The sequence below is a fragment of the Anopheles ziemanni genome, chromosome 2, assembly GCF_943734765.1.
Source record: "Anopheles ziemanni chromosome 2, idAnoZiCoDA_A2_x.2, whole genome shotgun sequence".
Lineage (NCBI taxonomy): Eukaryota > Metazoa > Arthropoda > Insecta > Diptera > Culicidae > Anopheles > Anopheles ziemanni.
The window spans coordinates 91,218,189-91,235,383 of NC_080705.1; the positions used below are offsets into that span (position 1 = coordinate 91,218,189).

The window sequence follows — 17,195 nt, forward strand, 5'->3', positions numbered from 1 at the left end:
TCGCTTTCGCGCACACCTTTTTTTATGGCCACAACGCATCGCACACCGGCATGCGGGGCTTTCCACGTTCACTCACTCGCACGCACGCACGACCCGGAATTGGCGCGTGTCGCACCCACGCGAACGGCGTGATTTCCTTTTTCCGCCGATCGAGTTTCCCATCACCAACTTGGTTGCCGAAGAAGAAACTCGTCGTAAGTTTCAAAGCGGCAAAGATAAATTTAATGTTCCTTAAATACTATTATGAAGGGGGCCTCTTTACATTTTCAACAGAAACAACAGAACAGAAAGAGGTGCGGAACATGCCCTTTGATAAAAAGGAAAATATCTTAAAAATTAATCACTTTCGTGAAGTTCTGTTGAATCTAACTTTTTAACTAAGGACTGTATATCAAAAGTTCATAATGCAATGGCGGCTGAAAGAGGAACACATGGAAGATACGTCCACCGAAGATCATGTATGGCAGGATACACACCACACAGTTTATTCCTCCGCGATGGCGAACGAAACCGGATCGCAGAGCACGAGGACGAAAGACAATCGAACGACAAACGAAGCTCCTGCCACCAAAAGAAGAAGGTCGGAAAAATGGAGATCACCTAGCTCGAAGGAGACACAATGGAACGGCACTATCTTCTTGCTTTTCGTCTTCCCCCAACGCCGGAGGAGAAAAAAATGGAAGCTGACCCTATAAGAGGGTAACCAACAAACAAACTGTCGTATGTAGGCCTGGGGTCACCCAGCATAAAATTGCATACCTTTTGGTGTGTGCACTAACGCTTGATCGATGTGCGATCGTTGGTTGGGAGAGAGAGAGAAACAATAAACTGCATACAAAACACCAAACAAACGACTACCGAAAAAGTCAGCAAAATGTCACTGCGCTGTGGCAACAGCAGAGGGACATTAATTATGATCTTCTAGTACACCTTCCACACGACGATACGATGAACGATTAACAGCGGACTGCGCGTGAAAAGTCACTGGACGGAAAACGTCAGCCTTTTTCGAAACCGTACGATGCCGCGCGTCCGTCCGTGAGCCAATTCGGCCGACAACTGGCTCAAACGACGGCTTCGTAGCTGGATCTGGCCCCACCACAGGCTCCCCAAGGGGGGCCAGCGCCAAAATGAGAGATCGCGAGCGAGCTTTTAAGTGTGTTCGCTCTCGCGTGCTCTTTCTGTGGAATGAAGATCGAAGATCTTTAGCGCTTTACCTGTCTTAGCGCGTGATCGAAACATATGGCTGTCTTCGATATTAAAGATTAACCTACGAAACAAATCTAGCTTGCAGTACAGAGTAAAGTAGTAATCCATGAAAAATGCACAAATAAACATTCTTTGCTATTCATCAAGGGAAATCCCCTTTCTTGAAGACACGTGTCTTGAAGGCTCGTACTGCAATGGGACTTAAGCGCATGAAAACATTAAAACTCTCTTGTCATCGGGCTCATTTTATGCCGAGCGCTAAGCAATGCTCCGAGAGCGATCGCAAACTCACCATCGATCGAACGTAGATAAATCAGAATCCAGACGAAAGCAAAAGTGTTTCTTTTTTAATCAGGACCTTCTTGCTGCCCTCTTTACGTACGCTAATTTGCATCCACCTGGTTGTTGACTGACATCGGGCGCGTCGGGTTAATGATCTCCACTGGTAATATGGTGGATGACCAATCCGGTTATAAGCAGGGGGATAGAGAAAAAAGAAAATTTAAAAAACAATAATGCTCTTAACAACATAAAAAAAACCTTATAAATAACACACACGATATAGCTTCAGACAAAGACTAAGTTATTTCTGGTATTCTGGAAACCGGTAGAAAGAATTTTAATTTGTTTACTGAATTCTTCGGGTGGTTATGAACACTTCTTTGGCAACAAACAACATCCGTGGGACAATGGAAAATAAAACGAGAAACAAGGATACGCAACACCAGATTAGAAATCTATAGAAATGCATTTTTTATCGCTTCTACCATCTTAAAATTGTACAAAATAAATGATGAAGTTCACACTTTATATCAAGTTTTTTCTTCAAAATGTTTTAAAGAACCGCATATCAATGTCGGAGGTAGAACTCACACAAGTGGAACATTTCTTTTCGAGGTTTTTCCCATAATCGATTTAAACCGCTTCCAGCAACACAGCAATACCCTGGCCTCCTCCGATGCAGGCGGAACCTACAGCACGTTTAAGATTCTTGCGCCTAGAAATAGGAAAATACGATTAACAACTGCACCAGAATTGATAGTTATTACACTTACTTCAACTCATGTGCCAAGTGACCGGTAATACGCGAACCGGATGCACCGAGAGGATGTCCAAGGGCTATCGCGCCACCGTTAAGGTTGAACTTGTTCATATCAATACCAAGTTCCTGCACGCAGGACAAAGCCTGCACACCAAACGCTTCGTTGATTTCCACCAGATCGATATCGTCCAGCTTCAGACCAGCGACGTTCAGTACACTACGGATCGCCGGAACCGGCCCGATGCCCATGATCTCTGGCGGGACACCAACGGTGCTGTACGCTACTAGTCGAGCTAGCGGCGTGAGGTTGTACTTCTTGAGGGCCTCTTCCGATGCCACCACTACCGCAGCAGCACCATCACAGATACCCTAATGCAATCAAAATGCAAGAAAGCAAGGTCATTAAAGAGTTGTTATTTGCATAAAAATTTAACTTTGTTCATACCGAAGCCGTTCCAGCGGTGACACAACCGTTTTTCTTGAACAACGAGGGCAATTTCGCAAGCCCCTCCAAGGTGGTCTGGGGACGCGGATGTTCATCGACGGCAAAGTCCACCTCCTTGCCCTTGACCTTCAGCTTGAAGGGTGTAATTTCCGACTTGAACACACCCTCGTCGTTCGCTTTCTTCCAGAGCTGCTGCGAGCGGTACGCGAACTCATCCACCTTCTCCCGGGGAACCTTGTGCTTTTCGGCCAGATTTTCCGCCGTCAGCGCCATCGGGAGCTTGCAGTAGGAATCGGTCAGACCGGTCTAGAAACGAGAGCAGATGATAAAAATGTTAATAATTGGAGTACGAGGTCATTAGGAACCACAAAACATACCCACAGAGCGTCCTCCAATGCTGGGCTCGTGCCAAGCGGAATGCCAAAGCGGCTGTTACGGAGTGTATAGGGCGTCTGGGACATGTTGTCTACGCCACCGGTCAGTGAAATGTGTGCTGCACCGACCAGAATATCCTGTGCGCCATTCACGACTGCCTGGAAACCGGATCCGCAAAGCCGGTTCACACCCAGCGCTGGCCGTTCGATCGGAATGCCACATCCGAGCGAGACGTGACGAGGAAGGAAAGCTCCGTCCGTTGACGACAGAACCAGCACCTGTCCGATGTTAACAGTATCGACCTGTTCCGGCTTCAGCCCAGCGGCATCGAGAGCTGCCTTGGCCGCCACCGTTTGCAGCTGGGTAGCATTGGTGTTCTTAAACGCCCCACCGAAAGTACCGAAGGCAGTTCGCTTGGCTGCTACAATAAAGACGCCTGTATAAATTAAATAAAATGAGAAAAGAGAACAATCAGATCGAATCAGATAACGATGGACATCAGGAACATTCCGTTCGACAAACAAAAAACGCTCTTTCCCTCAACCATCAGGATTATCACCATTGGCCTATTAAAATACTCTTGCCTTGGAAGGAGACGAATTGTACCACAGTCCCACTGTTTCTTATCAACCTGTCTCTAGTATGTTTTACACCGGCCAGCGATATCAACACCACTCCATTACCCGCTAACAATCTGTGAATGTTTGCGGTGATAAACCTGGGCAGCCGAAAAATTTTCACAAGTCATGTGTTTTCCTTCGACCTGCCATTTTAAGCCTTTTACGTCGAAAAGTATGAAAAAGAATGGAATTAAAACATTTGTTGTCAGCATAGTTGTTTTTTTTCTGCGGATGCTGGCATTAAAAGGAAAGGAAAATAACGATGCTACTTTCTCTACGTCATTGATCGGACTTTGACCCCGCGAAGTTGTTCACGCGAAGGTAGATGATAACTTATGATCAAAGTCCACGCTAAACCCGGAACAAGCACTACTATTGATGATATTAAGCAAAATGTAAGTCAATTATAACTATTACTTGAAGTAAGTAAAGTTTTGTACAGCATACAAACAGCAACGGCAATGATATTTACCTTTCGTAAGTGCTGCCATGTTGGAGGAAACCTTACGGTGATATGAATCGTTTTACGAAAAACAAAACTGTACACAATGACGATGCAAAAACTGGAGGATAACACTTAAATAGCTAAAAGATTTTTAATTTTAACTATTTAAACACCAAGCGCGATCCGCCGACGGTGACCTCCAAAGAACGAATGAATAGTAATATTTACGATGCAATTCACAACACCGGCAACTTCATTTTAAATGAACATACCAGCTGTCAAAGTTGATGTTCATCTCGTATCACAAGATTTTTACATTTCAAATTTTTATCTTATTTCCAACATAAATTTAACTGCGACCCAAAAGTACGGTTTCAGTTTGTTAAGATCACCATCATTTGGTTCTTTGAATGACCACTATACTATAGTACTATAGTATTTCCTAGAAGAAATTTATCAGTATAAATACTCGATGTCTTTTTAACGTACGTATTGCACTTTTTATTTATCATTTTAGTTAATTTTGGATCTCATCCGGCCCAAGCTTGTTTGTAGAATCATTTAATGTAGTTGCTAATATGTTCTTTTGAGTTATCGCAATGTCTTAGGTACTTTTTTATAACAAATTCAATGCCCACCCATCTGCACATGTTCGGATGGTGGTCCACTTTTCTGATCTCCACACACAGCTAATGCAAGCGTTTGGTCAATCTGTTTGTTTTTGCACTTTCGTATATGTTGTTTTAGTTTATACTAAATGAAGAAAAAATCCCCTTCGGTCGTTGAAAGCCCCGTATGAAAAAGAAAAATTACCTCGTGTCCCCCGGCAATACGCTCATTAATTTCACTAGTAGTACTTATTTTGTTCTGATCTCACGTGTCTTCCCAGTTGCCCTATCCACTCAGAACGTTGGAACCTTAAGCATAACCCCTACCCGGTTTGTCTAGTTTGTATATCGTCCATCACCATCTCCAGCTGAAAGGTCACAGGACCATATCTACTCGGCAGCATTGACAGTTTCCGCTATTCGTTGCTGATCGAAAACTCTCGGTTGAGCGTCTCCAGATCCCGGTTATCGATTGCTGGCTGCAAATCTTGACGATTCATCAGCGACAACACCATGCGCAGCGTAGTCCAGATCGTGGTGGACATCTGGTTCGCTGGGGAGGCCACATTCAAACCGGATCGTGCAATCGAAGTGGCCTGATGGTTGAGTGCCGTCAGCAAATGTTCCGCCGCTTCCCGGTAAGCCTTCAGGTTGATGCAGATGATGCCCACGTTATAGCGTGCTCGAATGAAGCCCGGCTGAATGGACAGTGCACGCTGGTACGCTTCGACCGCTTCAACCGATCGATTCCCGTTGGCCAAACTTGCACCAAGTCGATTCCAAGCCTTGGAGCTATCGGGGCGCACCTGTACTGCGGCCTGGAAACAATCGACCGCTTTGTCGTACTCGGAGGAAAGATTAAACAATACCCCAAGTGCTTCCTGTATGTCCGCGTCGATTTCGTTGGGCGATTGCTGCACCGCCTTGATGAACAGTTCCTGCACTTGCTGTAAGTTCGGGCCACCCATCAGCGAGCTAGCGAGCGGTGACTCTTGCGCCTGCACCATCTCGGGCGGAACTAATGCTTCGTACTTTCCGTTACACTTCATCCACCGCACCAACATCCGAAGTGCCTGATTCTGCATGCTCTCGTTCGTGTACGACACCGCCAGGGCCATCAGCACCGGAGCGTTGTTGGGATTGAACGAGAGTGCCTTATTAAGCGCGGCAATCGCATTCGGATCTTTTTCGTTTTCCGCCTGAGAAAACCCAAGCAGTTCCCAAATTTCCGGATTCTCCGGATCGTGCTTGACGGCCGCCTCGAAGCAAAGTACAGCGCTCGGGATGTCCCCTTGGGCAAGGAATGCTTTACCCTTCGCGAACGCATTCTCTATGTCCTGCATCGGGTTCTCCTCGTCAAACTTGTACTCCTTGTAGGGATCATAGTAGTCGGAAAATTCCGACAGCCACGGATGCTGACCCTCGCTTTCCGACAGCGTGCGCCACTCGTCCTGCAGGCGCTCCCAAAATTGCTTGTTATAGTTATCGGATGCCTCATCTTGTTCTCGCTTGTCCGCCTCAAATGCCTTCGCCCAGTCATCGTCCGCCCGTTGCTCCTCCTCGTCCTGTTCCTTCTGCACGTTTGCCTCGGTAGGCTGTTGCTGCAAATGTTCCTCTTTACCCTTTGAGGAGCTTGCCTCCAACTCGTCGAAACGATTCTCCCACACGCTGCTGGACACCTGGCCTCCGTGAATGCGAATATTGCCGGCTCTAACATTGCTCATAAATCGTAAAAACTGCAAATTACAAACATAATCAACTTCCAGCCGCATTAACGAATTTTTTTACTCGGCATAAGCTTACCTCACTCTGATTCATTCGTTCGTTGTTAAGCGTTCGAGCGGCATAACCTTCCGCTAACATTTCTCCTGCCGCCTGCCTAATGGAGGTCCCTTCGGGCTCCATCGATGTTGGGTCGTGTACATCAAAAAAGTCCTTCGTGTAGAGGATATTGTTAGGTCCCACGTTTACTGCGCCCTGTATCGGAGTGAGATGTGACTGTGACCAAACCTGCACAGATAGAAACAAAAACATGATTAATCACGGTCGCAATCCTTTCCTGACCGCGAATGGTTATGCTTACACTCGAAAGTTTACTTTCCGCTCTCGCTTGGGCAGCCTCACTGTGAAACTGTTCCACCCAAGCGGTACCTCCGCTGGCCACCGTATCGATTACTGCCGGTCCCGGTACGATTTGCTGCTGCCGATGAAAGTTCTGTGCGTCGATCTCACGCATCTCCTTCAACAGCACGTCCATCCGGAAGGACTGGGGTGCCGGAGCAATCTGTCCCATAAACTCGTTCACCAACTCACGATCGCCCCCGGCGAAGGAACTCCGACCGCCAGCCAACCCTTCATCCTGGAAGGCAACATCGCGGCGCACCGCTCGGCCCAGATTCATCAACGGATTCGCCCCTCCACATTCCGGTTCGACGAGCTCTTTGAAAGACATCTTCGTACGCAGTCTTTAACTTGCTCCTCTTATCGAACTCGGAAGGTTTACTCGAAGCAGATTATTGTCACCGAAATACACTTGGGTGGACACAAAAAGCTTTGTTTGTGCATTCGTCACGTCTCCGCTAGACCAACTTTCCCATTTCTGAACTTTCACCGTAATCCAAGGACTTCTCCGAGTAACTTGAGCGGGGTTTACGCGGTTGGTTCAACACGATTACAGCGGCATTCGAAGCATGGAGATTTTACCTATCGCTATCACATTCGGTAACAGTGACAAAATTAAACGAAATAACTGATAAAGCGATAAGACGCACCGTTCCGAACGCTGGTGGTTGTTTTATTTTGGTTGGAACGTTCACGTCACTTTGCGTTTGACAGCGCATGCAAAACAATACCCGATGAATTTGGATGAACCTCACCTTCAGGGGTCGGCAACCGTGCTTTGCGCCATCCTGAATCAACAAATCTATTTTCTTTTTGTTTAAAGGACATTACAATTTTCATTACATCTCTCATTGCTATTGTGGCTTCTGTTAATACCATCGAGGTTGCTCTACATTGTTTGAGATAAGAATGATTGATACCAACATGAATACCCACCACGTGTTAACCCACGTGTTAAATTCAAACAAATTAATTGAACGAACTGAGTACTGAAGATCAGTAATAACTTTATTTCAATTCAAATTCTTGCCCTCTGTTTGTTACAGGTTTCCCTCAGAGTATTTAGAGGCTGTTAACGTTCCTTTAAGAACAAGATAAATGCATTATAATTGCGTAACATGTTCAAACTTTGTAAAACTATAAGCACGAGCTCGCTTCAAAATGACGTTGCTAACGAAATAACAATTCTCTAGTGCTACTTTCCATCTGAAAATACCGCTCACTTAATATGTTTTATGAGATAAACTCGTTTAGAGACCAGCATCATTTTATGTGAAAAGTTGTGAAATCAATTTCAACCGAATAATGTACGCCTCTCTGTTTCAAATGTTTATGGTCTCGATCGACATCAGCAATGCCTAGTTGGGTAAGAGTTAATTGATATTAGGATATGTTAAATAAGTTAATATAGAAGAGATCAGACTACCGATCATCGTTGATTGCTACCTAATGTTGAAAGTTTATCACTACTTCTTCCCGAAAGTCCTTTCTACGTCCTCAATGCACCAATGGGCTCCACATTGCTACGTACAATTAATTTTTATTTTTTTATTTTTTTCTTAAATTTAATTCACATTCTCCTACGAAAATATGAATTTATAACAACCTTTCTACATGCTTCAAGTATGCAATTCTATTTCTCTCTTCATACTCCAGTAGCTGCAGTGTCTGCAACAATACTGCACCGTTCAACTGTAATGCAAAAGTCTTTTTAAATTTCTTAAATGTGAAAAACTCAATATTGGTAAAGCATAATATATTATATATTTGAATGAAGTCTAAATGGTCTACCTTATTACTTAAAAACTATTTCAACCAACGATTTCATCATATCGTGTTGTTTCTTTTTTTATTCATTTACTATTTGAGTCTTTTATTGCTGGAAAAAGGTTGAACAATTAAATTCAAGTCCTTAACATGTGATGTGATTAAAATGTGTTTTAACATAAAAGCAAACGGTAAGCCAACCCCTACTTATTAAAATATATTATTTTTTACAACAAGCTCTGCAGACTGCTTCAGACTTAGTCCTTAAAGAACGCATAAATTGTCCACTTTTATAACGTCCTAGCGACCTAATGGTAATACTCTTAAACGAGAAGGTTTGAACGTGAAGTATTGCTGTTGTCTAATTTGTTGTATACGTTGTCGTTCAAATGAAACACGTTTGTTCTTGGTCAACTAGGTTGATGTCGGTCCAAATTTGTAACCTGAGGAGAGAATGACTTTTTTTCATCTAGCTATTACGTAACATTAGTTCTATTCATATGCTAGCATTGTGCCTAAATGTAATTAGTTTTCTTTTTTCAATGTGTTACGATATTCCTTCTTTGTTGACTATGTCACACAAGTTTGCTAACAAGAGCAAACGCATACAGTAACTTCCTCAGTACATCAATTTTAAGTGTTTCCTTCTATCACAAATATTTTTGTTACGACTTTCCATCGATGTAACACCTTTTCCAAGGACAGCGCGCGTACACGGAAATCGATACCTTCATGAAAAGAAATTTTTAACATTAAAATTCCTTCCCTCAAGCGATTAGCTAATCACCCTTCAAGTAGTGCCTACAGTAACGCTTCGCAGAATGATCACATTTGCTACCGATCGGCGTGTAGCTTTGGACGTGTGGTTTTAAAGTAGGCTTCCTTTTTCGGAAACCCATGCTATAGCGGCAAGCAACGAATGTGTGTGAGCGAGAGAGTCAATAAGGGTTGATTTGTGGTAAGCAGGGACGTCGCGCCATGTGCCCGAATCCCTCAGCTTCACGCACCGGACAATACGGAAGCACCGCGCTCCAATCGTCATTAGAAGGGGATGGACTTTTTCCGTATCGCACTGGCGGCTGCAACCGGGGAGGGCGGCGGGGTCTGTACTTTCGGCGAACCTGGCACCGATGTGGACGTGGTCAGATTGTGCTCCATCATCAGCTGCGCCGTCCGGTAGAACTCGTTATCGGGATCGAACAGGGCGGCGGCAAAGTACTGGCTAAATATTCGGCCCATGTATTGTTCCTTGTTTGCTGGCCACCAACCCTCGAGGAATCCTATGTGGCCACCGCGGGCTGTGATGAGAATGGCAACGTGCGACGACTTGGAGGCCGCCTTCACCGGGATCGCTTCGAGCGGCTGGAACGGATCGTCCGCTGCGCTCAGGCACAGCAAAGGCACTTTAATCTGGTGTAGTTTGTTGTGAAGCGTAGCATCCGAGTAGTAGCTGTCGACATCCTTATAGCCAAAGTGCTTCGACGTGAACGACGAATCGAACTGTTTAATTGTTTTGCTCTGTAATACAAGTCGAAAATAATGGACAATCAATCAAACACTGTTTCCGACGCTGTTTCGTTTTTGCCTAATACAGCCGAGTTGATAAGACACACATACCTGTAGCACCTGGTTCATGTCCCAGTCAAATTCTTCGCCCCGGAGGATATCGTACTTGCTAACCGTACGGCAGAGGCTTGAGGCAAGATGTCGTCCTAGAAGGTTGTTCAGTATGGGTTGCTCGATGCTGGCACAACCTGGAAAGATGTGTGTTAAATTACTACCACAAAGGAACAAGCATTCTCAAAACTTGGATAACTAAAAGATATAGTTTAATCTCGAACAAACACCAATTGAAGTTTCTAGAAACTTAGCCCTAAGCTCTGCCGACGCACGTGGAATACGCGACACATGATGATTAGCGTGGACTTCAACGCAACGCTTTATCAGGTCACACAAAACGCGAATTTGTGTGCCGCCAACTGATAACACGGCATAGCTAACACGCCGGCACCGCAGACGAGCGTTGCCCTTGAGATTTGATTTTTTTCAGCAAGTTCGAATTAATCTTTCGCCTAAACAATATTCACCCCTCGCTAAATCCGGGGTTATTCATGCGAGTGTGGGGAGAGAACACTAAAACAGACCGACCGACATTGGTACTAGGTGGGAAAGTGGCAAATGGAATCCACGGTTTCCGACGCGGTTTCTTATCCTCACGCCTCGTGTGAACTAGAAGGGAAATCGATAAAATTGGAACATTCTACTGAAATGCCAGCGTGTGAGTGGAAATGTCAACCGTTGGGTTCGTGAAATTATTCATAAACCATTGGTTACCCGCCCCCGTTTGGAGCTATTTCCTCTCTGCCCGTGGACTCCATTGAAACGCGATTTGTTTAGGAGCCCAGGGAAAACTCTTCTCTAACACGACACTTCAAGGTTTTCGATGGCCCTTCACTGCTTACCCTTGTGTACGTCCCACGGCACGGAGATGATGGTAGCCGCCGTCAGGATCGATTTCGCTTCGTCGCTTTTCCGAGCGAGATAGTTGCCCAGGATTAGTCCACCCATCGAGATACCGGTAGCACCGATACGCACGTGAGGGTGTGCCGATCGCACGTACTTCACCACCTCCGATAGATCCTCGCAGTTCGCCGCGCAGTAGAGTCGAGGCGTCTTTAAGGCGACCCCACCGAGTCCACGGTTCGTGAAGACGACCGTCCGAATGCCGGCACGGTTTGCGGCCGTTACCAGGCACTTGATGTACTCGGCCTGCGATTCACCCGTCAACCCGGGCAGAATGATAATGATCGGTGCCTCCGGGTCGCAGTTTGCCTCGAGCCAGTCGAGCGCCACCTGACCCCCGTCCTTCAGCGTCAGCACCTCACGCCGATACTCGACGTCCGGCATGATGTTCGAGCGCAGGATGCTGGCAAATACGGTTTGCGCGCGACTTTCCACGCACCAGAACGTTGGCCAAAACTTGTGCTCTAGGGTTGGAATGTGCTTGCGAAGGTACTTCTTGAACGGACCATCCGAGGCGGCCAGGATTGGGCGCTGTCGATGGCAAATGAAAGTAAATAATATAATACATCAACACTCGCTTTCTCTCGCTAAACTAATCTAACTTACCTTGACCACCTCCATCAGATAGTATACAAGGTACCCAACCAGGACGATCGCGACCAGGTGCCATCGAGGCAAATTCGTCAGGTACGTGTACAAGTAAGACAACATTTTCTCGGCCTAGTTCTAACCGGTTGGCTCAATTGTGTTGGTGTTATGTAGCCCAAATTTTTCGGTCAGTAAGTGGACGCAATAATATCTGCAAAAGACGTAAAACATGTTCAATATTAATGAAAACAGTGCATGTTTGTCATGTCCTTCTGTCTGACAAGCACCATTTCAAATGCTTGCATGTTATCAGGACGAATACAATTTAACAAAATACCTCACAAGCCACAAGTTCATTCTTAAGGGCAGAAATTAATAAACATTGCAGCATGATCGTGATGTGTGGCATTCTACAGCACTATCTCCACAGTTCAAAGAGCTCGATCACGCACTCTCGAATGCACGATTCAATTGGGTTAAATTTTGCTCGGATTTATTTTATAGCTTAAGTGGCCATGTGGAACACCATAATAAGGACACTCGGCTTGCTGGAAGCTTCCGTAGTGATAAATTAGTGCACCAGTGGAAAAACGTGTATTGAGGTGCTTAAAGAGCACACACACAATCCAGACATCTTCTCGATTTGATTTATTTTGTATTTTTCCAGCCATAGAGCGCTGTTTTGCCCAAACGAGAATCGATAAACATGTGCACAATCGACTAGAAACGAAAAGGAAAAACATTGTCCTTCGTCCAAAGCAAATGAATCGTTTCTTACCGATCGCTTTTTTCGCTTTCCACCAGCAGAATTGAAAAGCTACGTTTCGACCGGAAAACCACGAAACACTCCCACACAAGCTAATGGCTTGGAACTCTGTTTTTTGTAGCTTGCTTTATCGTCGTACCATAGTTTTCCATCACTTTCCCGAGAAGCGCGGGAGTATCATCAGGCGGTTAGATATTTACGAGTGATAAAAGTAATTTAATGTGGGATAAAAGCCGCTTCATCGACCACCAATCGAGCTGGCCAGTTTTCCACGAGACCGGTTGAACAGGTATCCAAATAAAAACGGAAACCTAGCCACTTTGCACGCACGCACGGGCCATAAGAAAATCGATACGCAAAGGTCAGTGGACACGCTGCGTTTCGTTCTTTGCGTCCTGCATTGCGTGCTGTGTAGAGGTAAGCCTTGGTTTCGAGCAGCCTTCCAAACGTTTTCCAAACGTTTTCATCATACCGCACGAATGTGGTTGAAGCAATCAGAACCCTTCACTTGCCTCAACTGAACGTACATAAACACGTGACAAGAAAATTTTTTCCAGCAGTGTATGAACCACATCAAAACTTGATTTCTACTAACCAACCCACAAGACGGCCATGAGCGCGCAGAATTTGCCAAAGGCAAGATCATGTACGCAATTCTTGCTCTCAAGGACGCAATAATGGTTTATGTACCACCAATTTCTAAGTGATCTTTGCCCCCTCAAACACTGAACACGATAGGGTAAAGCAACATGTTATACACGCGAGTTCATTCGCACAATCCTATAAATACAAAGAAAAAATCGTGCCGGTCGCGAACGCCGTGCGTGCACGCGACATTCACGTTTCGCTACAAGATTATACTGCGTTGCACGCACACACTGCCCGACGAACAAAGTTGCGCGACGGCGGGTTTAGGTGCAACTTTTTCCATACAAAACGCCCGGGCGATGAAAGTGCTACCCCAGTGCTCCTCTCCGCGAGTCTATACTTGCAAGCGGTAGCACAACATCGCGAACAAAACACCGCGACGAAGCGATGCATCAGGAGGAATTTCCCCATCCCACCCCTGATGGACCCATACTTGCAGATAGAACTGCAACACGGACAGGTTCGGACCAAGGCGTGTTAAACAGGGTAGGTTTGGTAAATGACGTTAAACATTTCAAACCATAAAAACCCTGAAGTTGAATCGGAGAATTGATTCATATCAAAATTTAACCATGGCTACGATGAAGGCTCTTAAAAAATGAGTTATATTAAATACCAGTGAAATCAGTTTTCTTAACTGTCAGTATTTTCTATGTATTGCTGCGTTAAACGCAGTAAGGGACTTTCTCTCGCGCATCTCAGGCGAAATCAAACTTCGCAGGAAGTTCTTGAACTTCTTGCTTCAGTAAATATACTCGATCAATAGGTTGAAAATTGGCACTGCACTTGTTTTATCTTGAGCAGTTGCGAGAGTAAGAACGATCGCTCGCACAGCCGCCTATCGACAACGTAACGCTATTATGTTCTTTGTGTACGGCTTAATTGATTACAGCGAATGCGAAAAACCAAAACAATAGCTATACGTCACTCATACCATGATTCATCTTGATTCATAATGTAAAGAAACAAAATATTAAGTCAAAAACATGGGTATTCTACCGAGCTATTACTTTCATTCGTAGAAGTGTGGTGGAGAATTGAAAAACACTTTTTTGAGTGACTGAAAGTGAAATAAGTGAACCAGATTCAAATATTGAGCATCACATAGAATCAATGTGTTCAGTTTTATATCAATCATCACTTCAAACACTGCTCATAATTACTAAACGATGAAGAAAAAATAAAATATTATTTTGACAATCATTTATGAATTTGAACCAAATGTCAACAATCCAAATTAAACCAACCTACAGCTTTATAGGCCTTGGGCAGTTTTGCCTGTTGTCAACAGAGTTGTTTTGATTTTGCCACCGCTTGCAGAGTGAAATTGCAGTTCACCAAAAATGTGAAGAAAAGAGTAATATAACGGCAGTTTTCGTTAATATTCGGTAAGTAAACGTTATTGAGATGAATTATAATCAGAAAGAATCCAAACTATGTTAATTTTTGTTCATTTTCTCTTCCAAAGTTCAACGCAGCAGCGGCACCAGAAGCTCAACCGCGGTGTCATCGGTGGAATTAAAGTTTGGTGCAAGGAGATGGTTGATTTTTGCGGTCCCAAGCTTGCGGCTCCAAGTGAACAAACGGTTTGTAAAGTGCTTAAATATATTTGAATAAAAAATGTTCGTTTAATATAAAATTACGACTTGGGAATTTTCCTTTGTATATGACGACAATATGTATATTGAAAACATCGCCTCCATTAAAACATCGCGCATTGTATAAAAAACATCGCGTCACGTCGTTTTTGTCACGCAACCTACATATTTCGCAGGTTCCATCAGGAGCCCGATGATACCATGAAAAACGCCCCTTTCATAGCGCAACATGGATATTCTTGTTACTCGGGTGCGTACAAAGTGACACAACTCAATGGAAAGCTCTCGATCGAGGATGATCTTTGCTTTTATGTCGAAGGGCAGCATAATATAGGAAGATCGCACATGTTTCATTTCCATTAAAAAAAGAGTAGGCATGGCAGATAACAAATATCCAAAATTCCTTTTTTACCGCACTTCACTAATGAATCACCATTGTGATTGTCGTTATCTGCACTTTGTTCGTTGATAAAACCATGACCTTATACTGGTAGATACTGTTTTCAGCAGCCGTTCTTATCAGCTGATATTTTAATGCTGTATTTTCACCATTTTAGATGGAAGTGTGGTAGGTAGAATTTCACTAATCCAACCGAGAAACATCTGGTCGCAGCGACATCAAGATCCATACGGCATGATTAATTCAATCTGATGAGATCACTCACCCTCTCGTCTCGTTGAACCAGACCGGGCAAAAACACCCGAACCAAAATCCGCACAAAACCTTCGCGCAACCGAGAACGAGCCTTCCTCGCCTGCTCAAATCTCGTACCGGACTGACTTGAAATCGCGATTTTCGCGTCCCTTATTACCGTGCGCGCAAAGACGCGCCGCCGTCACAAACGGTGACGTAATCGACGCGGCGCACTCGTGACTACTACCAGGCGAGCTTCGCTGAAAAAAGTGTGCGCGAAGCTGCCGGCAAAAGTGTATCACTACTACTAAAAACATGCGGCTCACTTAGTATATACTAGCGTGCACTAGCATTAGATTTGGGGTTCGGTTTGATCGTTATCTTTTAAGATAATAAAGCTTAGTTCTTAGCGGGAATGTGTAATAATTGAATTTGAAATAAAACATATTACATGAATAGTTGAGGCCATAACAAATTTGCCTCATATGATCTTCCACTTCACTTTGTTCAATAACATCGCCAACCAGGCGATGTTTTCAGTCAGCTGTTCGTCAGCGTTGCAGCGCAGTCAATAATTTTGGTTTACAATTCATTTCAAAAGATTTTGACTTAAGTTATCCTCACAAGCTTATCTTGAGTTCAAGTTTTACATTAAGTGCAGTAAGAGAAACACTTGACCACTAAGCCTAGTTGAGCTTTTAGAAATAAAACAAAGTCACGTGTGGCGACAATTCCGATAAAAACAGTTGGGGATCTCTATTCGAAAAGCATAAAATAACACTTTCAAATTTACACCACACGACATGGGCCATTGAAACCAGGACACCGATTCTAAAGCTTTCTATGTATTATGCAAACATTTTTCATCACACCTTACACAGTTTAGCCACTTACGATCGATTCCCGTTTAATTTCGACCCAACAAAACAGAACCTTTCCTCCTCACCTGCCCTTTCCCCGCACAGTTGCGTTCCATCCCACTCAGCTTCCCTTTCACTGCAACCCATTTCCCTCGTAAAAACGCAACGGCCTTCGGAAAATTTGTTTGGCACACACAGTTCTCTCTCGCCCTTGGGTGCCAGGGCATAGTGCAAATATGTTCGCTGCTGCAAATAACCGACCCTACCCGAAATCCGAAATCAAGAAGCAGGAAGAACGTGGTAACGAAAAACCAACATCCTATAAAACAAATGCTGCCACTGCCTCTGCGGGAGGTAAACCGTCCGCCGTGCTCTAGCAATCAATTTAACTTTTAAATAGACCAATGTTTATTTGAACCCAAACATCAAACGAGCATTGATGCGATAATCCGCATTGAACGAAGCGTGATAAGACGCAGCGTTGCCTGGGTGCGTCGGTTTTCCATAAATTCGTGGACAGAATTTATTTTAATCGAAAAACGTCAGTTGGGGAAGATCTTGAAGAAAAAGAACCAATGGTACTACGACGCAGACATAGATTTGCTCAAAGATTGGAAAACACGTGCCCTCTATGCTTAAGAGCGAAACACCTGAACATTGGTGCAATGTCCTATCTACCAAAAAGGAACCATATCATCCTCGTTTCCGACGTTTTTTTTCGTGAAGCAAAAAAGATGTTACAATATTCTATTACTTCACAGTTTCTATTTGTTTTTCGACCACGTTTCTTATTGCCCTTACCGTGCGAACTGAAACACTTGGGAAAGGGCATTTAACTTTTTCCCCAGCCCGATTGTATAAAACAGAAGAAAACAATATAAAAGGTGTTTTCATCACACCAGGTGTGATTTATGTCGTTTCGACCAATACTGGCACCTGGCATCAG

At 44.3% G+C, this 17,195-nt stretch overlaps 4 protein-coding genes across 4 annotated transcripts in view; all 4 read right to left on the minus strand.

Moving 5' to 3' along the window:
* LOC131283151 (uncharacterized) overlaps positions 1–1,047 on the minus strand; it is a 54,820-nt gene extending 53,773 nt beyond the window's left edge. Inside the window, exon 1 of the mRNA XM_058312729.1 lies at positions 760–1,047. The gene's annotated coding sequence lies outside the window, so the exon portion shown is untranslated. The remainder of the gene's footprint in view (positions 1–759) is intronic.
* Positions 1,048–1,944: 897 nt separating this feature from the next.
* On the minus strand, positions 1,945–4,331 carry LOC131282257 (3-ketoacyl-CoA thiolase, mitochondrial). The gene is made up of 5 exons (XM_058311671.1): positions 4,164–4,331; positions 3,074–3,507; positions 2,697–3,002; positions 2,265–2,620; positions 1,945–2,206 (listed from the first exon to the last, which is right to left on the minus strand). The coding sequence occupies exons 1-5, from the start codon at positions 4,180–4,182 to the stop codon at positions 2,125–2,127; spliced, it is 1,197 nt and encodes a 398-aa protein (XP_058167654.1). The 5' UTR covers positions 4,183–4,331; the 3' UTR covers positions 1,945–2,124.
* A 711-nt stretch (positions 4,332–5,042) lies between these two features.
* LOC131284215 (peroxisomal targeting signal 1 receptor) lies at positions 5,043–7,534 on the minus strand. The gene is made up of 3 exons (XM_058313073.1): positions 6,828–7,534; positions 6,548–6,754; positions 5,043–6,480 (listed from the first exon to the last, which is right to left on the minus strand). Exons 1-3 carry the CDS (start codon positions 7,194–7,196, stop codon positions 5,161–5,163), a joined length of 1,896 nt encoding a protein of 631 aa, XP_058169056.1. The 5' UTR covers positions 7,197–7,534; the 3' UTR covers positions 5,043–5,160.
* A 1,743-nt stretch (positions 7,535–9,277) lies between these two features.
* LOC131281006 (phospholipase ABHD3) lies at positions 9,278–11,866 on the minus strand. The gene is made up of 4 exons (XM_058310259.1): positions 11,762–11,866; positions 11,095–11,686; positions 10,250–10,386; positions 9,278–10,150 (listed from the first exon to the last, which is right to left on the minus strand). The coding sequence occupies exons 1-4, from the start codon at positions 11,864–11,866 to the stop codon at positions 9,674–9,676; spliced, it is 1,311 nt and encodes a 436-aa protein (XP_058166242.1). The 3' UTR covers positions 9,278–9,673.
* Between the last annotated feature and the right edge of the window lie 5,329 nt (positions 11,867–17,195).

Excerpts from the sequence above, each read along its gene's own strand:
- LOC131282257 (XM_058311671.1), bottom strand. Across the intron at positions 2,621-2,696 it reads TCACCGCTGGAACGGCTTCG|GGTATCTGTGATGGTGCTGC; the intron begins GTATGAACAAAG and ends TGATTGCATTAG. Across the intron at positions 2,207-2,264 it reads CACTTGGCACATGAGTTGAA|GCGCAAGAATCTTAAACGTG; the intron begins GTAAGTGTAATA and ends TCCTATTTCTAG.
- LOC131284215 (XM_058313073.1), bottom strand. The coding sequence starts at position 7,196 with ATGTCTTTCAAAGAGCTCGTCGAACCGGAATGTGGAGGGGCGAATCCG. Across the intron at positions 6,755-6,827 it reads CGGAAAGTAAACTTTCGAGT|GTTTGGTCACAGTCACATCT; the intron begins GTAAGCATAACC and ends CTATCTGTGCAG. Across the intron at positions 6,481-6,547 it reads AACGAATGAATCAGAGTGAG|TTTTTACGATTTATGAGCAA; the intron begins GTAAGCTTATGC and ends TGTAATTTGCAG.
- LOC131281006 (XM_058310259.1), bottom strand. The coding sequence starts at position 11,866 with ATGTTGTCTTACTTGTACACGTACCTGACGAATTTGCCTCGATGGCAC. Across the intron at positions 11,687-11,761 it reads ATCTGATGGAGGTGGTCAAG|CGCCCAATCCTGGCCGCCTC; the intron begins GTAAGTTAGATT and ends TGCCATCGACAG. Across the intron at positions 10,387-11,094 it reads GCCGTGGGACGTACACAAGG|GTTGTGCCAGCATCGAGCAA; the intron begins GTAAGCAGTGAA and ends ACATCTTTCCAG.